The sequence below is a fragment of the Orbicella franksi genome, chromosome 4 (assembly GCF_964199315.1).
Source record: "Orbicella franksi chromosome 4, jaOrbFran1.1, whole genome shotgun sequence".
Taxonomy (NCBI): Eukaryota; Metazoa; Cnidaria; class Anthozoa; order Scleractinia; family Merulinidae; genus Orbicella; species Orbicella franksi.
In genome coordinates this window covers 27,827,108-27,854,343 of record NC_138148.1, presented here as the reverse complement: position 1 = coordinate 27,854,343, position 27,236 = coordinate 27,827,108, and the positions used below count along the sequence as shown (strand labels likewise).

General features: G+C 40.2%; 4 protein-coding genes across 5 annotated transcripts; 2 read left to right on the top strand and 2 right to left on the bottom strand.

The window, feature by feature from the left end:
• The first annotated feature begins 1,706 nt into the window (after positions 1 to 1,706).
• LOC145485184 (histamine H2 receptor-like) lies at positions 1,707 to 4,307 on the top strand. Its single transcript, XM_081463884.1, has one exon. It carries the CDS (start codon positions 1,981 to 1,983, stop codon positions 2,899 to 2,901), a length of 921 nt encoding a protein of 306 aa, XP_081320010.1. The 5' UTR covers positions 1,707 to 1,980; the 3' UTR covers positions 2,902 to 4,307.
• Positions 4,308 to 4,516: 209 nt separating this feature from the next.
• LOC145485157 (Golgi resident protein GCP60-like) lies at positions 4,517 to 16,182 on the bottom strand. 2 transcript variants are annotated; one of them, XM_081463853.1, is made up of 6 exons: positions 15,973 to 16,182; positions 11,500 to 11,635; positions 9,636 to 9,884; positions 8,622 to 8,724; positions 7,821 to 7,986; positions 4,517 to 6,156 (listed from the first exon to the last, which is right to left on the bottom strand). In XM_081463853.1, exons 1-6 carry the CDS (start codon positions 16,154 to 16,156, stop codon positions 5,816 to 5,818), a joined length of 1,179 nt encoding a protein of 392 aa, XP_081319979.1. In that variant the 5' UTR covers positions 16,157 to 16,182; the 3' UTR covers positions 4,517 to 5,815. The 2 variants fall into 2 exon arrangements, with proteins under 2 accessions (XP_081319979.1, XP_081319978.1); XM_081463852.1 differs by having other exon boundaries at positions 8,622 to 8,727; positions 15,973 to 16,179.
• Positions 16,183 to 19,437: 3,255 nt separating this feature from the next.
• On the top strand, positions 19,438 to 22,401 carry LOC145483807 (trehalase-like). Its single transcript, XM_081462352.1, has one exon. It carries the CDS (start codon positions 19,568 to 19,570, stop codon positions 21,353 to 21,355), a length of 1,788 nt encoding a protein of 595 aa, XP_081318478.1. The 5' UTR covers positions 19,438 to 19,567; the 3' UTR covers positions 21,356 to 22,401.
• Positions 22,402 to 22,419: 18 nt separating this feature from the next.
• On the bottom strand, positions 22,420 to 25,971 carry LOC145483808 (uncharacterized). Its single transcript, XM_081462353.1, has 5 exons — positions 25,384 to 25,971; positions 25,173 to 25,301; positions 24,605 to 24,715; positions 23,524 to 23,999; positions 22,420 to 22,607 (listed from the first exon to the last, which is right to left on the bottom strand). The coding sequence occupies exons 1-5, from the start codon at positions 25,898 to 25,900 to the stop codon at positions 22,431 to 22,433; spliced, it is 1,410 nt and encodes a 469-aa protein (XP_081318479.1). The 5' UTR covers positions 25,901 to 25,971; the 3' UTR covers positions 22,420 to 22,430.
• Positions 25,972 to 27,236: the final 1,265 nt, after the last annotated feature.

Below are 27,236 nucleotides of genomic sequence, written 5' to 3'. Positions count from 1 at the left end.
AGCCCCGTGTCGTTTTCTAAATTTGAAATAAGCGCCCCGGGCGTTAATTCGAGGATTTACGGTATATGGCAGAACTTTTGGAAGCCTAACCTTACCTTTATCTGCTAAGTAATGACTAAGACTAGGGAGCTTAAGCAACGAGGACGACGGCGCCGAGGACGACGACTAGTGAAAACTGAATTGATATTTTACAAACGAAATTCGCGATTGTCTAGATCTGTTGGGTACGCCAATGGCTCTAAAAACGTGCTTAAGCTAAATATGCAACGACGGTGTTCAATTCCAACTGGAAATACGAAAAATTAGCCGTCGTCGTCCACGTTCCGTAGTCGAGGCAGAACTTGGTCATTTCACGTTGTTGTTTTGCAGAGGACGGTAAAGAAATGTACAACGATTTGTAACGCACGTACACAGCTATTGTTTTGCTTATTAAACCTTTTGTTTTGTGACGTTCACGTTGCCGTCGTCGCCATGGTATATATCCTAAACCGCTACCTGCAGATTGTGAAATTCTTGATGAAAAACTAGTCGCTAAAGGTCAAAGCACTCGCGCGCGCTCAAATGACAAATATTTCCGAACGAACTACGTCATTTATAGTAAGCAGTTGACAGTAAATTTCGTTCTTTTGTTTAGTCATGAGCAATGATTAGGGTTAACTTTTTAATATTAAGAGCGTCTCGATTTTGTTAGCCATGAAGTTATTTGAATCAGTTAAACACTCGTTTATACGCTATGCTTTCGAGTGATATATAATGGCAAATTCCACCTACCTCAGATTTTTTTTTTTTTTTTTTTTTTGGCAAAACACACGAGCCCTAATTAGGCGAGTGTGTATATCAAGAATATACAAGTGGCAAGTGGGATCTATTTCATGGTATACTATGAGAAAATGTTGCATAATTATTTTATAACATGTCATAGAAAATACAGTATTCTGATTGGCTTCATTTTCTATGGCATGGTAAAAAGGTACAAATTTTTGTCTAACGCGATCGACTCGTAATAACAATTTGACCGAGTGAGGTATACGTAGGACTTCAGCGAGTAATCGGGTCGGAGTAATTTCAAACCGGAGCATACGATTGCTCTCTAAATTTTACGACACGAAGACCTTTTACTAATTTATCGTATCCATAACAAATTTTGAGATTAAGCAGTCTTTAAGCACTTATTTTGAGCGTAAAAGTAGGTAGCATTTTTAATTTCCATAAGTTTCACAAGCAGGAGCAAACATTAAGAAAGCCATTTTAAGCACACGTAATTGAGATTCGAATGGCAAGTGTTTAATTACAGGTACACAATTACATGACGTTGTAATTAGATATCTGCAATTAGACACCTACCTCATTCGCACGGCTCATTCACACGTCGATTACGTGATTAATAGGCGCGCGGAGAACCAATCAGAACGGAGAATGTTGTTAGACGTGCGATTTACAATGTAATCTAGACAGTGCAGTTGACAGACGACAACGCATGTTTAAACCCAAGGGTGTCTGTGTAAACAGAATTGTTTACACTGTGTAACGATTAAGAAAGTCCTTAATGAAATGCGGTTGTAATTCAAATTCAGCGAATGTCAATCTAGGAATAATTCAGTTTGAGAAGGCGAAAGGCAATTCAAAATAGCTATTGCTAGCTCGTTTCTTCAGTTTAAGCTCAGATCTGATTAGGGACTGAATATCGAAAACCTTGTTGTTTACCGTGCATCGAGGATATTAAAAAAACATGTATATTCACAGCCTCCTTCAAAGCTGTCTAAGCCAATTAAACCTGGCAAAACATTACCATAACAAAATGTACAGAACGACTAAATTTAATTAGGTGACGCAAGACAGAGTTTTAAATAATGCAAAGTGCGCGACTACGATTACATCTGTTCAGTTGCCGGTTGAGGTGTACTTGAAACTTAGCGATTCGAAGTGAATTATCTCAGACCTGGCGTCGGTTTTCGAGTGATACTTTAAAATTTCGCTGCCATGGGAAAAACGGAGTCTTGGTTTTGGTATTTTGCGTGGTTTATTACCGCCGTAACAGTTGCTGGAAATGCCCTGGTAATCTTCTTGATAACAACGAAACATCACCTCCAAAAGAAACCCAACTGGTTTATTTTGTCGCTTGCAATCGCCGATCTTTTTGTTGGGTTCACGTTCATACCTCCTTTTTACGCTTGCTGGAAATGGTTTCCTTGTAGCAAAGACGTTTGGTTTGTGCGTCAAACAATCAAGTGGACCTTTCTTTACGCGTCTGTAAGCAACCTTTTTATTTTGACTTTGGATCGTTACATCGCCCTGACCTCACCACTGAGACATAAATGGCTTGTGACACCAACGCGTATTGCCCTTTCGGTCATTACCGCTTGGATTGTACCGGTAATAAGTCGAGTGTGCATCTTTGCTCCGGTGCATTTCAGCAGCGAAGCAACGGCCTCCAAATATCTTGTCCCGGTTTTTCTGGTGATGTTTGAGTTGGTTCCATGCATTCTACTTTCTTGCTTCACATTTCACATGGTGTATATTGTTCGAAAAAGACGACGGTCATCTAGAACTATTGACGATTCGTCTACAGAACTAAGATCACTAAATTTACGAGTCCATATCCGAGACGATGGACGCGCAAACTACAACATCAGAATTGTAGTGTCTGTTGTGGGATTGTTCATTCTGTGTTATTCACTAGACATATACATCTGTTTTTGTGATATTTTCAGTTTGTCTTCAATATCCCGGCAGTTATGGCATGTTCGGCATCTTTTATTGGTCACAAATTCTGCCCTGAACCCAATAGCTTATGCTTTATTTAAGAGAGACATTAGACAAGCGATTTTAGCACTTGGACGCGTCCACTCAAACACTAGAGTTACCCCTTCTACTGAAAACAGAGAGCTACATTTTATTTAATTAAGGTTTTGACAGTTTTCTGTTCTGCGTTGGATAGTAGGGTTCTTCAAAAATTGCTACACTTTTTTTTTCTTGTTTCTATGAAAATATTCTTTTTCCTGCCGAGGCTGAATATTCTTATTTCTCTGCTGATTTTAGGCTGAAAATAATCTTGTGAATATTCCTCGATTATGGCGTATGACATTCCTGTCTTCGAATGCTTGGTAGCTGAATGCTGTTTAAGTAATTTTGGAGCCAGCCTGCAGGCATCGAAGTCTGATATGATGTACAGAACTTCTTGCAGAAATGTTATTACATGTAGAATCGAACATACGGCTAATGCTGTTTTTGTTGGTTTTTGGCTAGTTTTGCCGTTTAGAGAAAGGAAGAATTTTAAACAGTTTCGTAAAAAAAGATATTATTGTACTTGTATTTACAAATTTTCAACACACAAAATTATATTCTTTTCAAAGTCTCAGCCTCGGGTTTATTCTTAAAATATTTCCAAAATTTCGTAAATTTCAGCCTCGATATTCTCATATAACATATTCTTATAAAAAAGAATAGTGTTATTAAAGGAAACGTCCCCCTAAGCTATAATTGCTTGTCTAGAACACACTCTCAGTAGACAGATGACAGAAATCATCGCAAAGTATTGAAGACTAATACCAACGAATCAAAGCTAAACGAATGGAATAAAAAAAGATATTTACACGAGTCGAATTCCGGTGAAATTTTGACGTCAAACTTCTGGAAACGAGAAGAATCACCGCCAAGTAAAAGGAAGCTTTCCGGGGCGGGCAACGTTTTCCAATGGATTGAGACGTTCATTTGCGCTAGAATTTGAAGCTCGAAGAACGAGGCTTGTGCTACTGGTGACGTAATCGACCGTGGTAGGATTTGGGCTATTTACCACCCCGGTAAACAACAACAACAACAACAAATACCTTACATTGGAAGTGGGGTTGGATGGCGGAAAAGTTAATGTAATGTTGTAATTTTTTGTTATTACTTGGAACCGTAGGCTTGATTTCAATGATTATTATATGTGACGAAGGAGGGGGAGGTTTTCTCAAGCAGTGGACAACATCGATCAGTGCAAATAAAATTTGGAATGATAGGTCATCAATCATAACAAATAATTCATTTTATTTTCCTGTCAACAGTATTAACTGTACATTGCTAATCCCCCTCTCACAAAGCTATCAGAAGCTGAAGCATCTGATCACAACGGACGACAGTTCGGAGAAGGGAGGCCAATGGAAAATGCGAAATCGCGCACTACAATTTAAATTACTTTGGTAATCATTTCTGCAAATCAAAAATTCCTATCTTTCAACAAAACATCGGAAAAGTTTAGGGCATAAATTTTAACACGAATAGAAAGATCACACAAAAAGCCGTGAGAAACTACGCCTTAATCCAAGCCGAACGCGAACAAGTAAATGCAGTCTCGTCGACACTAACGCTAACCCTAATCCTGACCCTAACCCTTCTCGTTAGATCAGTAAACATAACTGAAAATTTCCTCCTAATCTCCAGAAAATACTATTCTTCGCATTATATTACTATTATTAGTGTTAAAAAGGCTACAGTCCGGTTAGTTAAATCGCAAAGGTCTATTTTTTTTAAAAAACATTCAATTTTCTTGTCATCTTGATATCACCTCCCTATATAGTACTTTTTTTTTAATTTTCGCAATCGAACGAATCGTAGTCTAACAAGTTACTTGTGTCGCCATTTGCCCTAACCTAGTGACTGACCACTTAAAAAAATCTCAATTTGATTGGATGTTCACAATGGCGCTTTTTCCTTCGTAAGAGACGAACATTGCGTCCATGACGCATCAAGAAAACCGCGAGAAAAAAATGGCCGCGTTCGCGCGGCCACTTTTTTCTCGCGGCTTTCTTTCGTGTCGCACACGAACTAAGCGAAAGAGGGACTAATCGTAGTCTACTGAGACGTAAAATGCGACTGTTTTGTGTCTTCCAGACGTATCAAATTTTTAAGTTTGTCTGACGTGTGATTTGTCTTATTTCCAGTGTTTATCTCATCGCATAATATATCTAAAACCAAATATTAGTATGAGACGTATTTGTCTCCTAGTCGATTTTAGTACTGTGTTGTAAATTGTAAGCTTTTTTAATGGAAGTATTCTGTAATTGTAATGTAATATATGCAGTTTAATTAAAAAAAGAAGTATTCGTCTGCCTAGGTAAACAAGGCCAGTTAATAGGTCAGCCCAGGGTTATGCTAAGACCGCCTGCAAGCGTTTCTTTTCATTCGACGCTCCGCTCACTCACTTTCAGCCGACTGAAATCAAGAGATCGCCATTAAATTATCATGACCCACTGATCGACTATCAGGGTTCCCAGGACCCCGTCCCTCCCAGCCCCAAGTGAAGGAAAGGGCCCAACCAGGTAAACACGAAACATGATTGACTGAACGGAAGCTGTCTATCGATCTATAAACGGAACCGGGAGTGTTTTCGCGAAATTTCTCACGTAAAATAATTTTCTCTTCGATAGATCGGTCAGTTGGTTATGATAAAAGAATTCGCCGGTTCGGTCTCGGTTTCTATCGACTCACTCGTACCTTCGCCCCAAGCCAATCACCAGGTACTAGAGACATCGAGCTTGCAGTCAAATTACTTGATAATGATTAATTTCCTCAAATCTAGGAGACTAGACGGGACAAATAGTACTTGATTTCTTAGACAAATTTCGCTGAGAATGAAATTCTTACATGTATAAATAACTATACATTCTCCAGGCTATGCCTAATCACACGGTAAGTAAGGGTTTATAGTTGTTTGCTGTTTCGCGCTAAGAGCGGGTAAAGTAAACCTGCACCTTAGTTTGATTACTTCTTTAAAATCTTCCCCACCAGTTCAAACTGAATTGTCTTTCGCTCTAATTCTATCATTCATCCGCCATCATCGAGTGTAATAAACACGATAATATAATGTCTTTGATCTAAAGAGTGAATATGAGTTGTCAAACTTGAGTAGATACACACCACGGCCAGGATACATGTGGCTACCAACAATCACTTCCTCGTTACAAGGCCTCCGAACCACTGGGAGAACCTCGTCTATTCTTGGCTTGGGGGGACTGGACTCGTTTTCAGTCGCTTTATCGTCTTCTGCGAACTCGTCGTCGTCCGATTCGTTGACGGCGACCGTGATATTCTTGGTTTGCGGTTGCGACCATTCAAAGGAGACTCCAAAGCCAAGGTCGTAGTACTCAGTGGCAAACTCCCAGAACAAACACGTTCCTAGTTGGGGAGGGAGGGTCAAAGAGAAATAGATAAGCAGAATTCAAGGACTTACCTTCACGTGCAAGCTGACTTAAATAAAAATAAATAAATCAAGTGCATTTAGCACTGCTGTGCTAATCGGGGACACTGTAAATAATTAAGCAAATGTTGCAAATAGAACATCAATTACTAAGAATCCCAACTGGTGAGAGGCTGACCAGCTGGTTATTTGCACAACGCAGTGGAGGAGTTGAACTCGCGACTACCGAGAACAAATCCAGATAGGGGCCGGGAGGAGGATTTGGAACAGGGACCTCCAGGCCCTAAACCACTTGAACACGTCGCCTCCCCTTGAGTTTATAGTACATTAACTTTGTAACAATAAATTGTAGCTGCCATGGACGTTAGTAGAAATGGTAGCCATTTTGGACGGCTATATGATGTTTTTAATAGGATTCAACTTCAAATAATGGCGTAGGAACGGGTGATTAGAAGAATTATGGGGGAAAACAAAACAAAACAAAACAAAACAAAAAAACACTCGCGAAAGAAAAAATCGCGGCAACAAATTTCATGTGCAGCAAGAATAGATGGGTAGATAAGACATCACTGAATAGGCATACCCAAGGGAGAATAACTCGAGGTGACTGAGAAAAAGGTTCAACTGTATTTTGTCTACCCTGAACTTGACTCAACGTTATTGTTTGTTTGAATGCAGGAAAGGGTATCAATTATAAATTCCTCGTATAATTGGTGTAGGGTCATACATTGTCGGTTCAATTCCTGTGAAACTCGAAAACGTCTTTGCCAAGTACATGTGGCTTGTCTTTATCTGATTAAATTTTTTCTTATCTTTAATCCTAAGTTATAGAACTGCACACGTGCCATCACTTCTTTCTACATAATACATGAACTACGTCACGGTTTGCGCATCTTAAAAAGTTTAGCCTAAATTTTTCAAGTTCGTCGTTTGTAATCCGTGTTAATCTTCTCCATCCTTAACCATCCTTGCTTCTTTATGGTTTATTACTATCCCTTTGGTGTTTTTCTATCTTAGTAAACTACTATTTTCAGGCTTCCTTCAATTTGAAGGCGAGTTTGTCCGTGGCCGAAACAACTCAAAATGCTGAGCTCCTTTAAGGACACCGCACACTAGCCGATTATTTTGTCGGCCGACAAAAGAAAATCTTCCCTTGTCGGCTAGTGTGCGGTGAATTCAGACAAGTCTCCGGCAAGATCGAGGCTTGTCGGGCGATATCTGACAGTGCTAGATCTCAAAACGTCTTGTTGGGCCTTGTCCGCTAGTGTGCGGTGGACCAAGACAATTTGTCGGGGCACGCGCGCCTCAACCAATTAGGAAATGTCATGAGAGTCACGTCAGTGAAATAGGCGCCATCTTGTTTTTGGATGATTCGGCCCCAAGCCTCAATGCGGTTAGTCGCGAGAAAAAATCGGCTAGTGTGCGGCAAGCTGATGGCCCGACAAATTTTAACCTAATTTGACCAAGACAAAAAATATGCAGTTCTGCGACAAAAAAATCGGCTAGTGTGCGGCAGGCTGATGGCCCGACAAATTTTAACCCGATTTGACCCCGACAAAAAAATCTGCAGTTCGGCTAGTGTGCGGCAGCCTTTACAAGTAGGTTCAGGATCTCATAAGTACACAGCAGCATAATCACTCACCTCCTTCATGTGTAGGCACACGGACTGTCATTGTCTCACCGCGTCCAACAACTAACACAGAACTTGGGTCAGACTTGACATGTTGAATAAACTCCTGAACCTTTGGACGAGTCCATAACGAAGCGGGTGCTATCCTAGGTGTGCCATTCACGGCTAATGTCTTGGGCTGGATCAATGAAACAAAAAAAAAAAGCGCATGAGTCGAGAGAGTTGTGAAAGTCACAGTCTGCGTGAGACCAAGAGATCAATAGAGTGGAGCTTATCCTTGTTTTCTTTAGCAATATTTTTATTTCCCCCGAATGAGGGGGAAAAAAAGATGAAAAAAGGAAATACAAAAAGTAATAATATGTTACAATAGTAGAATAACATGAATGTGTATGTTTCAAGTGTTCCCCTTTAGAAAATGAAAGCTCTCTACAGGTTATTTTATCTTCTCTACAGTTACAGACTATTTATTAAATGATTACGCCGTCGAGTTTGAACCTGGCAAGACAACTTTACCATTAGTGCAAGAGAGTTCTAATTATTTCAAATAATCCATCAAAGGTCCGGGCCCTGCTCCCACCAAATTATTTTTGTCAGGGTGGGTGGAGAAGGGAACTGCGATACAAGACAAAAATAAACAATATAATGTCCCATTTTGATTAGCACCTGGATTTTTGACCCAGTGTCATGCGCTAACCATCAAAACACTGTGCATGTATCAACAACAAACGACTGAGGATCAAAACATCTTGAGGCATGTGAATTCAATTTGCTTCATATTATTTGTTCCATGATGACAGACGAGTGTTGGTATACCTGTGGCTCTGGTGTTTGATGTTGGTGTTGCTGTTGTTGGAGACGTTCCTGTTGCTGTAAAAATTGCTCCTCTTGTTGTTGCTGTGCTATTATTTCTTGTTTTCTTCTGAAAAGTGATAAAAGGACAGTAAAAAAAAAAATGCATTCTACAATAAATTAAAGATCTGTTGTTTCAGTAACAAAGCCTTAGCAAAATCTCAAAATTTACTACACCCAAAAAGGTGTTTTAAGTAGGGTTTGGTTTTTTTCTCAAACTCGTTTTTTTTCCCCATAATTTTGTCAATCAAGAAAAACATTACCTTTACTTTGCTCTAGTTTCCATGATGGTAACTAGAGCAAAGCCAATGTCCAACAAAAAAAATATGGTCACGAGCCTCCCTTTAAAATGTATTGTGAGACTGGCAGGTTTTCCTTCATCTGAACCTTTATAATTTTTTGGCATCAACCTCCTTTATATGGCCTACACAGCAAGCATTCGTGCACAAGCAAAGAGATCCTCACCAGTCAATCAAACAAAAATTGGGACACGAGCAAAGCTCTTTCATTCATACAGTATCGCTTGTCAAACATGCAGGCTAGCCAGGAACTTCACAAAACACACATGTAACAACAGGGTTGCAAGAGGTTAATCATTTCCTTGCAAGCTAACTGCTTCTAACTTTTCCAAAATATACACTTCAGTGGTTCTCATGAGACGAGACTCTCGTCTCTGAAGACATGACTCTGTTTCACAAGAAATGAGACGAGAGGTGGTAACTTACATGTACATGTACTTCAAATTGCCTAGTACTGTGCACTGTACAAAAATTCCTGACATAAATTAGACAATACCATGTACAATGTACATGTACACTGTACCCCATGGCTTTCCAAACCTCCTGGTAACATCACTGCACTACATCAAAAGTTAAACATTTGTAAAATATAATTAAAAATATTTCATTAGTACATGTACATGTTATGGGCAATGGTATCGAAGTGTTGCATAATAAAATGGCTATTAAGTAAAATTACCTTTCTTCTTCTTCAGCTTTTCTCCTCATTTCTTCTGCTAGCAGTCTTTGTCTTTCTTGTTCAGCGGCCTCCTCAGCTTCTCTTCGTAATCTTTCCTCCTCTTCCTTTCTCAGTCTCTCTTTCTCTTCTTTCTCCTTCTGCTGTGCTTCCATCCAAGGACCTAGCTCAGGGGAACATGTGCCAAGTAATGAACAGAACTTCTTCATGGCTTCTCTGGGCTGCATGCTACCAAGGCTTTCCCATGCTCTCCTGATTCAGAGATACATGCAATAAAGTTATCGGCAAACAAAACATTTAATTACTGTAGGACTGCCACCTTATGACACATCTTCCAGTGATACTTATGTACAGTGTCTACATTACATACCCCGATACACTCAACACAACAAATTGTTATTAATTGTATATTGTATTGTGTACAACTATTATTCAGTACACATTACAATATACAAAAAAAAGACATCTAGCAGAGGACAGGCAAAATACTTGTAATTTGATGTCCAGCTGTTTTTGCTATTTTGATTGAGAACACACAATGTTGTACAGCTTAAAACCAGAGCATGTGGCAGCCATCTGTTTTACATTTATAAGTTTCTTTTCCTTTGCTTTTGTCATAAATTGCTATGCAATGGATCAAATGTTGGGTTTTGGTGAAGACTTGTTAAAGTTATTAAAGACAGGAAATTTCTACACTTACTGACATATCACCACTTTTTTTTGTACAGCAATATCACACTTATCACAATTATCTTTACTATGAATACATGTATTCATATCATGACGAAAAATATTGTGGTGCATCAGTGTCTCACTGTGCACAGCCCTACATAATATATGTAGGTTAACTATATGTAGGGTACAGCTGTATGTAGTCACAGCAATATAGACACTGGCTTGATATAATCACTGTATCATACTACATGTGCACGCACATGTACATGTATACAAACACGTGTAAATACTGTACAATGTAAATGTGATTAGCCACCATGCACTTCAGCGAAATAAAGCCATGTCCTGTATCCAGTATATTGTACAGAGAGTTGCTAAGTACCTTGGGCAAAATTTAATTTCGTCTAATGGGCAGAATTTTAAATTTCAAATAGATTTTAACATGGATTTCATTTGCTTCAGTTGCCGATAGGAAAAAATCAAATTGTGTGGTTATGTCATCACATGATATAAAATACTACAAGGTGCTATGCAGAATAACGGGAAATGCTGAGTGATACCTCCAAATTAATGTAGAAATGTTTATGTTGTGGTTCAATGTTACATGTACCTGTGATACAATTTGGTATTTTTCTTTGATCAAATACATTAATTTTCTTATAACAAACATTGTAATTACTGTACACCAGAACAAAGGAAACTATCAAATTCTATTATATGGCAAGGTACATGTAGGACTTCTCGAGACAAATGTGAGCATTCTGATTAGTTCTTTCATGGTTGGGATGTTGCCATACAGACTATTTCCATGGAAATGGTCATAAGTTTCTGTTTTCAAAAGCTGGCGAGATACCGAGTGCCATAACAAACTACTTACTAACCTAGCTTGCTCAAGCCGTACTGGGAAATTTTTGCCCTTGGTCATTTTTGTACAGCCTCACTACACTCAGCCTGTACTGACATGACCTTGCCCAATATTTCCCTTGCACTCAGTTAGCAAGAGGTTAGTACCAAGGGTATAAATGAACCACAACATCTATACTGTACCATCTACACTGTACAGTGTACAATACGGCACAGTCAAGAAAAATCAAAGTCCTTGAATGCCCAAGATTTTCCTGAAACATGAAATGAGGTTGAAAGACTAGCAGAACCCGAAATTGAGAAATACATTGCAAAGCATTTTTATTACCTCCTGTCATTACCAATGACATCAAAATACCCTACATCTGGGTATTTTTCAGGATCATAAGCTCCACTAGAAATCTGCTTCCAAAAGGCTGTCAGTTGAACTTTATCATCATATGTCAGCTTTATTATTTGCCTTTCTGCAAGCAAACAAAAAAAAGTTACAGCCTGAAGTAAAAAGCCAATCAGTGCAGATTAAGATTTTTATTCACTTTAATTATTTTCATGTTTTGAGAATTTGGTGACTCATCAAAGCAACATTAGCACAAAGTTAACAAGGTTGAGAATACATTATACCACAGTTCGTGAATGTTACCTTGTTGTAACGTAAAAAGTTATCAGAACTTATACAGTTGGACCTGTGCAAATGGACATCCTGTAGGCATGTAGAGACCTCCCATAAGCAGCCCATCAAGGTACTTTCAGAATGTTATCCCAAAGAAAATGCACATGCTTATTGGTTTGAAATATTATAATTGTGTTTCTAGAGCGGTGTTCAATTGAGTATTGTAAAACCAAAGCCAAACCAATTACTTACTAATTAGACTACGCAGCCAATCTCAAACCATAGTAAAGCCAAAACCCAAGTAATTGCCTCATTACTTTTGACACTCAACTGAAAACCACTCTATTAAACAATTAGATTATCAACAATTAGATTATGACCTCGAGATTTTTATGAGGTGATAGTTGATGATGTTGAAGGCCAAACCACTCAACTATCGCCTCGCAGAAATCAAGAGCAAATAATCTAGTAATTGTTTTAGTGGAATTCTAACTGAAATTTGCCTCAAATAACAATTCCAATTATTTCTGGTCTGAGTAATAAACTTCACACTTAATTGGAAAATTTGCATGGACTGAATTGTCAATTTGACATTAATTTACAGTTGTGTATGCATGCTTATAAATCAATTTTTTTTTTTTTTTTTTTTAATTGTGTTTTTTTTTTTAAATTCAAGAAACCATGAATCTCCTTCTTTCAGTCTTCCCTGGAATTTGATTATCCATTTGTTTCTAAATGTTCTTTTAAAACTTCGGGGGAAACAAGGAAACGTTGCAATTTTGTCGACCACACCAAGCCACCGCACACTAATGGCTGATAGTGTGAAATGGCTCAGCCAATCAGATTACAGCATTTGCATTAGTATACTACAAGAATTCTACAGAAACTTGATAGAAACACAGAACTAGCACGAGTTTGTTACATAATGATCGTTCGAGCAAACAGAATTTCCATTTTGATGATCAAAGTAAACAAGTTGCTTTCTTTTTTTCATCACAAAGTTTTCTAAAAGAAATAGAAAACAATTCCTCTGTGTTTCTATAGAGCTTTAGTATGAATCTACTAGTGTACTATCATGAATGATGCCCTCTGATTGGCTACGCTACTCACTATCTATTCTGTTATAGATAGTGAATAGCATAGCAGTGTGCTCTTGTTAAAGTGCACCTAACCCCCCAATTTTTTTTTTTTTTTTGCTAAAACGAATCTAGATGTTATTTGAAATACTTCTGTGAAAAATTTTTTGGATTCGGTTAAATCCTCGATTTTCTGTTCCCCGACGAAATCTCCAAAATAGCCCCAAAACACCGCCATTTTGTTTCCCGACCGAGTTTGAGGAGAATGGGTCCAGCGGCTGTTGTGACGTCTACCCAGGAAGATCGCATATCTCACGTCCTCTCATTTCCTTCAGGATGGTGCAATACACATTCGAAAAGTGCGCAGAAATGCCTTCCAGAAGTTCTATCGGCTGTTGCAGCAATATCCCAGATCTAAAAAAAGATATACTGTACAATTTACTAGCGATGATTGGTCAATGGTACAATAAAGACATAACGATGGTTGACTTTGTCGAACCGAAACAAGCGAACTGAGTCTGTGAGAACCATTGAAGAACTCTCACTGGAATTTGTTCCGCAGAATTTCAAACGCTATTTCAAAATTTTCTGCTTAAAACCAACCAGCAATTTGTCGAAATACTACCAACAACCTATATCTTCCAGTCCCGCAGTATTTATAACATAGCCGGCAAAGTTGCGTGATGAATCAAGAAGCGTTACAACCAAATATACTGGTGTGAAAATAGGTCGCAACTGTATGCCGCAAACCAGCACTTATTTCTCTTTCGATTTAGATTAAAGTCGAAGATTAATCCTTTAGAATTACATGATAACAAAATTGTTACACTCACAGAGTTTTTCGAAGGTTTGGAAATCAGTAGTCCGACAAACATTCTATACATTAGTGTCGAAAATCTGACCGCGTAACATTATCTGTGGACCGCTTAGGGAACACATCCTTTTCACTTATCCGACGAATTTCACTGCAAACTTTGAAAAAAATTTGCACTGGTTATTTGGAATTATGACTTAAAACGTGTGGCAATGTGAAATCGGTAATTGTATGAAATGTTTCCTTCCGCCTTGCTTCCCGTAGCTTCAAAAATACAGGTCCAAACAATTCTACAATTTTCAATCGATCGAAGCCAGTGTTTTGGAGATCATCAAGTCTCGAAAACTACAACACTTATGTCACTCTTTTAAACATGAAGCATTCCAGAAAGCAAAAAAACACAAACTGGATTTAATAGAACCACCATACCTCGACAAAATACATTCTCGCTACGGACAAATGTAAACAGGTTTTAAACACATGTGGGAGTCTTGTGCTTAGGTGACGAAATTACCATTCAAAGCAGTCCTTGAGTTTTCTTTCCTGCTTTTTGTTTGCCTGCTCCTTCGTATCTAGCTTTCCATTCCTAATATACAAACAGCTCGTCCGCAAAGAAGTCTTCCCCATCGTCGCTTGAAATATTGCAAATTGTTCTCAAAGCTCTGAGCAGTGAGTTCACACAGAAGCATATCACCTAGTTGTCGAACGTGCTTGATCGAAGTTTATTTCAGTGTCTTCCAAATCGAAACCTAACTCTGACTCCAGTGACGAAAAACAAATGATTCTGAAACAAAACTTGGATGTTTTAGTACCAAAATATATTGGAACGATTAGTTTTGTTTTCCATTTTCTTGAGCAAATACAGAGAGCTGACTGAGGTGCCACTGTGTTTGGTTCCTGGGTAGACGACATCAGCAACCACCGCCCCAGACTCCCTGAAACGCGGTCGTGTAACACTTCAGGCGCAACTTTGAAAGGGCATAGCAAATCGAGAATTTAACCATATTCAAAAATTTTTTCGCCCAAATGCTTCAAATAACAAGTGGATTCGTTTTAGCGAAAAAAAAATTGGGGCGTTAGGTGCACTTTAACAAAATGAAGGTCGCTTCTTTAAATTTTGAGGTTTCTGTAAACAGGATTAAGATAAAGTTTTTAACGACTGCGCCCTGGTCAACTATCATGTAATAGACATCTCGAGCCCAATTGTTTAATAGAAACACTCATGAAAGTTTGGGACAACTGGAAAAAGTGGAGGAAACACTCACCTTTCGGCTTGTGTTCTCACAGCATTGTTTATTCCCCTAAACTTTCACTCACATTACTATTAAACAATTAGAGCTCGAGATTTCTATCGCGTGATAGTTACAAGGGTGCAGCCCGAGTCAACTATTGCTCGATTGAAATCAAGAGCAAATAATGTAATTGTTTCAGTATAAATCTACATGTGCTAGTCGTTCTAAACTTAATGTAAGTCCTCTTCACAGACACTTTGAAAACACCAAGAAGTGACCTTCATTTTGTTAGCAAGGGCACACTGCTACGCAACTCACTATCTATCACAGAATTAGATAGTGAGTAGTGTGGCCAATCAGAGAACAGCATTCGTGATAGAACACTAGTAGATTTATACTAATAAACAAATAGATTATGAGCTCCAGATTTCTATCATGCATAGAAATTGAGAGTCAATAATATCTACATGTAAGTCCTCTTCACAGACACCTTGAAAATGCAAAGAAAGGCTATCACTTTGTTCACAACTGAACACTGCTGCACTACTTTCTGTCTACAACAAAATAGATAGTGAGTTGCATAGCCAATCGGAGAACGGCATTGGTGATAGCACGTGAGAAGATTTATACTAGAGCTCAAGAGAAACACGGAACATGTTTTCTATTTCTTAATCAAAATCCAGCTCAAAGAAACCTGTTACATGAACAAGGCTTCCATATGACAAGAGAAAAATCCCAATCAAGATTAACTGGACTATTTGTAGCCCCTTGTAACCCAAGCACTGCTGTAAGTTGAACTGTCGCTAGAGTACTGCACTTGAATCCACGTACATGTACATGTAATCGCTTCCTTATATTAAATTAAAAGCGCATTTCAAAAGTTTATCTACGTCGCTTTCAAGATGACTGGGTTTTTTGTCTAAAGAATAGAACATTGGGAAATCGCTTCGTTATAAATCTTAGCATAAGACACAACGTATCGTAAAGCTATCCGAATCAGAATTATTCAATCAAACTGAAACTTATGATGTGTCACAATGTTGCTTGAAGTTCCCGGTAAACGACTTACCTCTATGATAATACTGCAGGCAAAGTTTGTAATATTCCGGTAAAGAAAATCCATAATTGTACGGTTCTTCTTTGGCTCCTTTTTCTTGAGCTCCTCCGGTTTCGATAGAGTTGTTCTGGTCCTCAGTAATTGTTAAATCTTGTGGATTTTCGGCAATCTCAAGATTGGGCTCACCATCCGCCATATTGCCACGAGTACGAACCAATAACACACGAACGCGCATGCACATATTTTCACTGTAACCGGAACCGGAAAGGAATGGATCCAGACGAATAAAGAGGACAAATAAAGGATAAGGGACCGTTCATTTTTTATGAGGGAGTGGGGGCTGGTGGGATTTGGGAAGCACCATTTAAAAATCGCATGACCCCCCCTCAGCTTACCAATTTTTTCACATGCCCCCCCCCCCTTATAGCGGTCATTTTTGGGGATGACCCCCCCAAAAAAAATTGAACAAACAATATTTAGATTTCAACTTTTTTAATATTTCTCTATTATCCCCCTACTTCACGTTATTGTGCTCACTATGAAGACAATATTTACAATCTCTATACGACAGAGAGCTGTTGTTTAAAAAACAAATCAAAAGAAAGAGAAGTCAATTTCGGATCTCCTAGTTATGTCTCGCCCTGAGCGTGTGGCATTTGGCCTCTCATTGGCATCTTCCTCATCTGAATTGATGAATGCAAGAATGACGTCACTTGAGTCATCTCCTCCCCCAGAGTCAATGGCATCACTGTCATACTCATCATTGTCACTTTCATCCGTTTCACTGCTGTCAGCACTTGCCCTGTTGTCATTTTGTGTCAATGTCCTGGCATTTCTCAGTGTTGGTTGGCCAGCTCTGAGAGGACTCTTCTGCTGCAAGCATGAATGTCTTACAATTGCCTTTACTTTCTCACTCTTGCTGCTTTTCAAATGCTGCTTCAGCCCGTGGTGGTTTGAGTACTTGTTTAGTTCTGGAACACGTAGCTTTTTAAGCTTGGTTAGACCTTCGCACAACTCAGTCCAAGGATAATCCTCCTCCCTACTTAACTTTGCCTTTTCTTCTGCTCTCTTTTTCCTTTTAAATTCCAGCACTTCAAGATGCTGAAGATAATCCACCACAAACTTCGATTTGAGAATAAACTTATCTGCAAATAGAGCAACGCTCTCTGGGTCAGATAAAACCAGCCTGCCACTTCCATGCTCTTTCTTCTTTATATTGTTAATCCAATCGGGGAAAGAGCGCATTACTACATGAGCATCATGAAAGAGGCTCTTCCAAAATGCGCAATAATGGCGAAAGCGACGAGTCGTTTAAGAAAAGGTTTACAGCTGAACTATCCAGGCAGTTTGACATCTTACAAGCAAAAGAAGCAATTTTTCTAGGTGCGGATGGCTGTTCAGAAAGGGCGAGTGAGTTTTCCATGCAAGGGTACCAGTTGAAGCCCAGTGATGGAAGAAAACTGAACTTCTCCATCAAAGAGCACAGAGCAATGGTGGAAAAGTTGAATGTCATATTGAAAGATGTAAAGGAACACGATTCCACACTCTTTCAGTTCAATGGGCTTGCTTTAAAGCAGGGCGAAGAATTTGCCCACAGTTTTAATGTAAAACAGATCAAATGTACAGAAGCTAAGTTGATGAAGGTCACGCAGGACATGGAAGCACTAGAATATAAGAAGAGCAATTATAACAGCATATTCAAAGGCATACTCAAACAGCACATCAACAAAAGGAGAAGGAAAAAAGAAAACCGCAGAAAGTCAAATGAAAGAAAGAGGAAGCGGACTGAAAACAACGTCCAACGAGTTTATGGAATCTGTGTTGGAAAGCCGCTAGGAAATGATCTTCCACAATGCCTTGTGTACCCTCCTAGAACGGCCGTCCCGGAAGAGTGTCTTAAAGTTGAGGATGTTGCCACGTCGATATTTAGAAGAGATGGGCCATACATCGCCCAGCTCTTGGAAGGGAATTATTTCACCAATGCTGCAAGAAGCAGAATCACCACCAACCTTGAGCGGGAAGTCAGAGATTATGTTTACACCTTCATGTACCCTGAAGAGTAAACTCTGACGGAAAGCATTGCTGCTTCTTGCAGCATTGGTGAAAGAGACTCCCATAGCAGCACAAGCGGCGACGAAGAACTCGACGACAGCGGAGATGAAGATGAGTGCCGGTGAAAGTTGCATTCGAAAATAACAGTGTTAAATACTTCTTTTCAGTAGCTACAAATGCTTTTTGTCGCCAAACGTTTTTTTAAAGCAGAAGGAAAGTTTGTAATAAATTTGTATCCTGCCTTCTATGTTTATTCTATAGCAATTTTTTTGATATTCAAACATTATGCCATTTTAAAGTTTTACTAAAATATTTCACGTGACCCTCCCTTTTTCCCTTATTTTTTTGAGATGGCCCCCCCTCGAAAGTCATTTTTTTTCGCATGCCCCCCCCCCCCAAATCCCACCAGTCCCCCCTACCTTATAAAAAATGAACGGTCCCTAAATGAAGAAAACTAGACCAAATGCGTTATTTTTCTATGATTATTATTTTTAATTATTATTATAGAGATTCGTTTAGTCAGTAATTTACTTCTCCAATACTTAAACCCAAGAGGTTTTCTTTCAATTTTGATCAATCCCGTCACCCCCGGGGGAGGGGGAGGGGGGAGTGGGAACGTACTCCACATCATGGCCTATACGGGGAGGCTCCGCCCGACAGGGGAATTTTTTTCAGGATTTAGGAATGCAAAAGGGCAGGGATTTTGCAAGTTTAGGCATGTGAAAGGGTCGGGAAACCTGTCCTGCCATTAATCAAATATTTCGAGCAGACGTACCTTGTGGTTGTAGACATGCAGCACTACATGAAAATGAAAAAGAGACTTCTCCCCTTTTTTGGCGACTTATTCACGATACAGGCTAGTTATTTAACTATGTGGAAGGGTTACCTTTTTTATTCAATTAAAGCTATACGAAAGGGGTACCTTTTCTGTCAAAATGGTGTACAAATGGTCAGGGATTAGACCTCGAGGCGGAGCCTCCTCGTATAAAAGTTTGTAGAATACCCCCTACCCCACCCCCACCCCCCTACCCCTAACTCGCTCCACGGGTCCCGACGCCCTTCCACCCTTCTTGCGCCGAAAACATGCTGGGACCTGGATGTGTTAAAAATTAAAGAACATAAAAGATCATAAAAGAGAAGAGAGACTAGACTGACGATTCTGGCAAGATCCTCATGGTCCTCATGATCACGTGATATTTACAGCGCTTTTATGAAACTAACAATATTAATGTTTGCAAAATAGTCTGGTCGCTAAAACTGACTGTACTCTAATAACATTTTTTTTTTTCGCGTGAGGATTCTGTGGTCACGATACCGACATCTTGTTTGAGGCCTTTCTGCCAAGCAACCTGATTTTAAACAAAGCACTTATAACTATCACTTATTTTTTGATCGAGAAATGTATATTCGTAGTTGTGCGACTGTCACGCCCGCTGTAATAAAATAGGGGTCAAAATAACAAGACGGTGTTGGCTATACACCTTATTAGGTGACAGCCCTGGCAAATATTACGCAAGCTTTCTCCTGCAAGCAGCCACACTTATTAGCAGTCAAAATGGATGCGTTCGAGAGTAAATTTTGCCTTCTGCTCTTTACTCTTGTCCTTAACCCGAATCATGCAACAGCCGAGAAGTCTGCATGTCGCAGCGAGATTTTCTGTCGGGGCGATCTGCTACGCAAAGTTCAAATGGCCCGCATTTTCAACGATTCCAAGACGTTTGTGGACATGAGACTACAGAAGGACGAGGCGGATGTTCTCCGATCTTTCAAAGTTTTGCCAGATAACCCTTCCGAAGATCAAGTGTTCAAGTTTGTGAAGGATAACTTTCTCCCCGCAGAGCATGATTTGGAGGATTGGTCGCCACCAGACTGGAGAGAAAACCCCGAGTTTATTAAACGTATCAAGGACGCTAACCTGAGGGACTTCGCGTCAAAGCTCAATGAATTGTGGAAGAAACTAGGAAGAAAGATCAGCGACGAAGCCCGACAAAACCCTGCCCGATCTTCCCTGATTTTGGTCAAGAATCCATTTATTGTTCCCGGTGGAAGATTTCATGAATATTACTATTGGGATTCCTATTGGCTTGTAGACGGATTGCTCGTTTGCGGCATGAAGGATACCGTCAAAGGAATGATTGACAACTTTGTCCAGTTGGTGAAGACCTATGGGTTTGTCCCAAATGGTGGTCGCATTTACTACACGAACCGAAGCCAGCCCCCTTTTTTGATCCCCATTGTGGAACTTTACCTTAACAACACTGGCGACGAAGACTACGTCAAGTCAATTCTAGATGACTTGGAGAAAGAATACACTTTCTGGAGGGAAAATCGCAACGTTGAAGTTGAAGTGTCCTCAGGAAAATATAACCTGTCGATTTATGCCGCTAACATGGACACCCCACGACCAGAATCTTACTACGAAGACTTTCATACAGCTCAAGCAATACCTGAAAATGCCAGACCAGCTTTGTACCAAGACATAGCCTCCGCTGCCGAGAGTGGGTGGGACTTTTCCACCCGGTGGTTCAACCGCACGAGGTCAGGGCAGGGATCCCTTAGTGGCACCCGGACACGGCAGATTGTCCCCACGGATTTGAACAGTGTCCTGTATCTCAACGAAAAACTTCTAGAGAAGTTCTTTCGCATGGCCGGGAACACAGCTAAAGCAGATCAATACAAAGGGTTTTCAGAAGCCCGTCTAGCTGCTATCGAAGCTGTCTTGTGGGACAATAAAACGGGTTTGTGGCTCGATTATGATCGGCAGTTGAAAAAGAAGAGGCATTATTTTTACGCTGCTAGCATTGTACCACTGTGGGCTGGAGTTCACCGGGGCAACCCGGCAAAAGAAAGCCTTGTTATCCGCGCGCTCAAGCGACTTAAACTTCTCGATTACCCAGGGGGATTTCCTACTTCCCTATCGACATCCGGCCAGCAATGGGATTTCCCAAACGCCTGGCCCCCTCTGCAGCATATGTTCATAGAAAGCCTCGCACAGTCTAGCAGTAAAGAACTCCAGGACGAAGCCTTGAAATTCGCGCAGAAGTGGATCACTACGAACTACAAGGCTTGGCGCTCCACAGGTCACATGTTTGAAAAGTTCAACGTGAGTGTGCAAGGCGCTCCAGGGGGAGGGGGTGAGTATAAAATTCAGATCGGGTTTGGCTGGACCAATGGCGTTGTATTGGATATGTTACGCCGATATCCTGACAAGTTAGTGAGTGGAGAAAATCCCACAACACGATCCGCCCGGCCGGTAGTGAAAGCCGAAGGATATATAGTGCTAATGACCTTCACCGTCTTGTTTTGCAGTATTGTTTTGAGTGTTTTTGTATTCGCAGTCTAAAGTTTATTTCCGCGAAAATTTGCCAACATTGTGGCTTGCGTGACGTATTTTAATGTGTCTCAAATGACTGCTGTCACGCAAGCGTCAGAGTAATACTTATTCTTTTATAGTGAAGACATGACAGACTGTAGCAGTGTAGATCTTATGCGAGTTGTTTGCAATAACGAAGCAACTGTTTAGGCTGAGAGAAACATGTTAACTTAAAAAATAAGTTATTTTGTCTTATTTCCCTATAATATCAGAAAACGAGGTCCAGCCTAACAAAAATCAGCTGTAAACCCTCATTTGAAAACCACGAAGTCGAATTCTCTATCCCTTCCGATCGAGCCTGGAGCAAAGAGCGGGGGATTAATTTTATAAGCTCTAATTCCTTCATCAACTGTTTTATGTCGGCCTTCCGGAAATATGATTTTCTTTCAGTGATTTTATTCTCGTTTTCCCCCAACATTTCAATGCGATTTCGATCATATTTTTAGTTAGAGTAGGTAGAAGAGAGAGAAAAATTGGGGGTGGTGGCGAGGGTTTGTTGCTCTCTTTATATATACTCTCCTATTAGCAAACCTTCTTTTGGCTTGTCACGCAATTATTCTACCCTGACTGAAGAAAGGATTTCCCCAAGGGAAACAAGGTCGAGGATTGCGTGAAGAAACCAACGCCAAAAGGGTGTGGGGGAGGCAAATGTATTTCCAGGCTAGGACTGACGGATCTAAGTAAAAATAATTTTTAACTTTTGATATTTTGGCCTATCATTTTCCTGGTAGACTGGATCTAAATGTTACGTTTTGTTTCCAACAAAAAAAATACATTATTATTTTCGATTAATTTATACACAGCAGTAAGAGTAGACACATCTTTCACTCTGTGCAGCTTGAGACGCGGATGAGTGCAAAGAAGATAAAGTAACAATATTCGAATTCATAAAGAATTAAAATTAGATTGGAAGGCTTCATTCTTTATTCATTTTGTTGCATCGTCACGCGGGAAGTACGTCGCGCAATCAATTTGTCTTCGCGTGAAGCAATCTTTTTGAAACGCATGTGTTTGGACTTGACATGGTTTCGAAAACAATCTCTTGTTACGTCTGAAAGAAACTCTCTACTGAGTCCGCCGCGGGATAAAATACTGAATCTCTGAAGTGCACTCCATCCAAGGTTCCTCCAGGGTAGGAACTAGAAACTGGGTACACATCCAGCACTATGTAGCCAGCCTTGCACATCGCCCAGTTGGCATAAGCGTTAAAAAGCTGTATACGCTGCAAAAGGTAAACCAAATATTGAAAATAAATTACTGAACTATATTAATGAAAGAGAACTATATTCGGGCTGTAGAAACCCTCCCTTTCCTCGGATGTCGCAGAAATTAACCGACACGTCATCTGTACTGTAATCAACTTAAGTTTTGTGAAGTCGCGGGTTGTGACGTGGTCTCCTTCGCAGCCGTTATCAACCTCGTATCCATGTTCTCTCTCTCCTCCGAGGGGAGGAAGAGAACAGAGAGCCTGGGAATGAGGTTGAGCCGTTATAAGAGACTAGCTGTGACGTGGACTCCGAGCAAACTCTGATCTAACCAGCCGTACCCTAAGTCAATTTTTAATATTAAAGAAATAAATATTGTCTGGAAATTTATTTTCCAAACCGCGAGGGGATTTGCCAGACTTTCAAGCCCCTCAGACATTTACGTTTAAATCTAGTTTTTCCAAGAGAGAAACCATGCATGCAGGTAATCTCATCGGCGCTTGAATTTAACTCAGGTCACATTGTAGCAAGGCATAAAGAAAGAATTTCTGCGTTATATACTCCGCTCTCCTAGCTAGATTGGGCGCAAGTTTATGTTTCTCCTAACACTTCACCTAGTAACTGTTTACACGCCTGATTAGCCGGGAAAGATAAATCAGTGAAAGCAAAGTTTTTTGCCTAAGAACAAAACGCGAGGAAGCCTGGCCGTGCGCTCAAACGCGTAGGTCTCGAAGCGGTGTCCAACACGCCTTCCATTACTCCTCGGTATCTATTACGATTGTTCAATATTTTTCTATACCTTTGCTGAAGGGGAGGGGGGGGGGGCTTATTTGAAGGATAGAACGTCAACAAACTGCAACAAATCCCTCTTGCCAGTCAGTGCATCTATTCGCAAAACAAACCGTGTTGTTTGTATTCTGAAATGCACCTCACCTGCTCAGTGTGAAAACGCCGGAAGCAACCGCTGTACAATTCTCTTTGATCATGGATGGCAGTGATACTCTTCCAGATAACTGTTCCTCGATAGTAGCGCTTCAGTACGCTAATAAACCCATTGATAACCTTCTGATAATGGTAGAAGCTGGCGCTCTTCAGCAAATGCACGCCCGCGTTCAAGATCAGCGCACTGTCCTGATCCATATCGGAACGCGTAACAACGCTCTGCAGTTCGTAAAGGATTCTGGGAATATTTATGGGTTTCCGTCCAAACATCAAGTTCATTTCGTCTTTGGCAGTCTGTTTTAATACATACACCCATAACATGGTGTGATAACAGGCGCGGAACACTTGCCAACACAAACGTCTTTTTAAGATGGACTCATAGAAATAGCGGTTCAGAGAGTCGCCGTAAACCCACAACACACCTCGGCCTTGTTGGTGTCCTGATCTTCCAAGGCTCGTGGGAGAACCTGTGGAAAGTAAGGAAAGCGCCTAGTTTTGGCTGTTTGCTTTTGCTACTGTTTGTCATTCATAAAGCTCACAATTTGCTTGACGTACAGTGCCCTCATTCTCGAACTTTGCCCCCTCCCCCCACCCCCCCCCCCCTCCCCACGATTGAGAAGAGAATCTAATCACGGAGTCGAATGCATCAACCATGAGGCCTTCATGATAAATGCTAATTAATTGATCGATTAATTAATTAATTAATTAATTAATGCCTTTCTCACTGTCGCCCAAGCCGTCAGCTCATGGGCTTATTAAACATGCAGCTAGTCTGCTATCTTGTTTGCTTAGTTATTGTTTTAATGCCACAGCACTAACTCTCTGGTATCAACGCTATTTTCAATCGTTCATTATAAACCATATCCTTATTGTTTGTTAGGCCAAGTGACATTTGAACGCTTCGTTACTTCTGTTGTTAGACTTAACGGTGCTTTAATGTTCTGCAAATGACTTATTTCCGTTTCTTCTTTTCTTTGTCCCTTCATTTCTTTTCCTTATCTCTCTCTGTTGTCTTCTGAAATGAAATTTGCATGGACACAATATTTCTCATGTTGTTCTACAAAGTGGTTACCTGTTTCATATGGCCGCCATTGCTCTCCGAACCACGCACCGTATCCATCTAACAGTAGATTACATTTCTCCCGACATGCAGTTTGACTTACTGCTTTGAAAGCGTTGAGTTCTGAGCAACACACAGAAAAACGCATTGACTACAAGGACACTGAGGTATAACTCTGAAACAGTGTTAGTGCAAAAATATGCCCGGATAGTCATCCTTTGGTCTTATATGTTGCAGGAAGCGAAGCTCAAACAGAATATTTAAAAAACAGTGATGAGTTTTTAAGAAAAAATATCTTTCCATATTGAGGAAGCCAAATGGAAGCTGTTGTATATATTATCCATTTAACACAAGGTCAATCAGTTGGTAAATTCCGGCCAGTGAGTTATCAAACGAAATTCCATTCTATTGGCTTTAAAAAATCTTCCTAGCCACTTCAAAAAGTTTAGATATTTTTTTAGACATGTCGAATTTTGAAAACGGGTTACATTGCTGACCAGTCTTAACTCAAAATCTGTGAAGGACTTCGAACAACAATCACACAGTCGTTTTGCCTTTTATTCTCTACCAAAATATTTACCCTTGGTTATCAATCCGGATGATGTGGGAACAGTAAATGTGATTTGTCCTACTCCCAGTGGTTCCTGCAAGAAATCGTGATTTTTATTGCCGAGGCTCCCTGGAGGCTGAAATGATCCATGGCGGCAGCCTGGGGAGAGAGATAGCAAAAGCTTACTGAGTTCATACAACGATAGAGTTTTACATGAAAGATTCATTTCTTCTGTTATTACCTCGAATGAACCAGTCTAAAGGTGGGTCTTTGAATCCTTCGCATAATGAATAATCCAGGACGATTTCTGCCCTATAGAACCCAGGCTCTTCTATTAGAAAGACGGCCTCATACAAGCCATTGTTTATGTCGTACACGGTCGCCGCCATGTTTGACGGTCCACGGATGTTAACTCGCCAAGAGTCGCCTCCTATTGTTTTATTTCGGTTTTCCACAGAAACCGATTGAATATAAATCTTGCTAAAGAATCCCGCAGGTTTTATGTCCATGCGCTTCACATAGCTTATACTAGCCCGCGTTTGAAGCTTCTCGTCCAGCGGTGTTGCATTCCAGAGCACCTGCCTTAAGCACTGTCCAATCATATTCTTCCAGTCATATCTGCGCATGCGTATTTGGCACCAGGCCAGTTTGAAATCGACAACATTTTTTCTGTATATTAGCCTTTCATCTTCGACCGATATTTCAGCGTCAGCATACAAAATGAGATAAATGAGGGTGACTTTTGCCAATGAGGTCATGGCATGACAGTCTCAATAGCAGAGACATTTCAAGGTTCAACTGTTTTATGTTAACTTGGACGAAGACATAAAAACCTGATGATTCCAGTAGGTTTGAGATTCCTTGTTCCAATGCAGGTTACAGTACCTAGGAAAACCCTACAAGTGAAATGAAAGAAAACCTATTTAAAAATGAAATAGATTCTTTAAATTACATACGTTTCCAAGTTTTTTTGTTTTTTTTTTAACTTCGGGTAGAAACTTTTACCAAGGGTAAGAAGGAGATTTAATATCTCATATAGGCCTGGTTTTCAAGGTGATTCCTCAGGCTTCAGAAATCCCAATACAGTCTAAAAGTAGCCAATCCCGTGACGCGAGTTTTACTGTTGTAGGCAGCCTGAGCGGTAGCCTGCGTAGCAAGCTTTCTCTTACGAAGAGCTTCTTCCGTATCCTGGCCGCGCGCAGATTGAAGCGAGAGTAAAAAAACAATCGACCAAGGAGGTCACTCCAATGCGTGTGCAGCCATAATGCGGAAAAAAGCTTTAAGTATGGGAAAGGTTGCTACGCAGGCTATCCAAGCGGCTTTGCACTCATTCATATTGTATCCTCCACGAAAACATCTACGCAACACAGTGGGTAGTATCCGTGGGAGAGCTGGAAATCAAATCTAAAAATAGTCTTGAGAGGGTTCATGTATACTTGTAAGTCTTATGTGGGGGTTTAATTCTCCTACCCGTCATCCTTTCTTGACTCCAGATTCTCCTAACTTACATCAAGAAAGTTTAGTAGAACTAGTAAGGAGAGTTAACATGTTCGTCTTGGGGTTGTTACGATAAAAAACTTTTACGTAAAATGATTGGCATGAGTCTCTGCAGTGAAGTTATTATTTTCCTTGGTTCGCCAATGTTGTATTTTCACTTACATCAACAATGCTTTTCACATTTGCTCCGCCGAGACGTTGCTTTGATTCAAATATTCATAACAATATTTTACTTTGAGTCTACGAAGAAACTGACAAATTCTATCATCTCTATTATTTCTAAATAGAAAACATGGCTACATACCTACAAGTGCAGATGCAGATATCAAAAATCTTGGCAATTCTATCCCTCGAGTTCCGTTGTCAGAGGTTCGTTCCTAATAAAGGCGTGAACTTGTGATCCTATCTCGCGTCATTCATTTTTTATACGCCCAGATCTCTTGAACAATTGTCACACATGTAAGGCTGTGTCATGAAACAGGTCAAGCTGCTAGCCTGAATGCACAGGTATATCAAGACTTTATTAAAGTCCTTTGCACGCGGCTTTAGGTCGTTACGAACTGAACGGCCAGCTTGCGCTCGACAACTTTCCACTCA

Excerpts from the sequence above, each read along its gene's own strand:
- LOC145485184 (XM_081463884.1), top strand. The coding sequence starts at position 1,981 with ATGGGAAAAACGGAGTCTTGGTTTTGGTATTTTGCGTGGTTTATTACC.
- LOC145483808 (XM_081462353.1), bottom strand. The coding sequence starts at position 25,900 with ATGACCTCATTGGCAAAAGTCACCCTCATTTATCTCATTTTGTATGCT. Across the intron at positions 24,000-24,604 it reads ATGGCGGCCATATGAAACAG|GTTCTCCCACGAGCCTTGGA; the intron begins GTAACCACTTTG and ends TACTTTCCACAG. Across the intron at positions 22,608-23,523 it reads GGCGTTTTCACACTGAGCAG|CGTATACAGCTTTTTAACGC; the intron begins GTGAGGTGCATT and ends TACCTTTTGCAG.
- LOC145485157 (XM_081463852.1), bottom strand. The coding sequence starts at position 16,156 with ATGGCGGATGGTGAGCCCAATCTTGAGATTGCCGAAAATCCACAAGAT. Across the intron at positions 9,885-11,499 it reads GTCATTGGTAATGACAGGAG|GAGAGCATGGGAAAGCCTTG; the intron begins GTAATAAAAATG and ends TCTCTGAATCAG. Across the intron at positions 7,987-8,621 it reads ATCAAACACCAGAGCCACAG|CCCAAGACATTAGCCGTGAA; the intron begins GTATACCAACAC and ends TCATTGATCCAG.
- LOC145483807 (XM_081462352.1), top strand. The coding sequence starts at position 19,568 with ATGGATGCGTTCGAGAGTAAATTTTGCCTTCTGCTCTTTACTCTTGTC.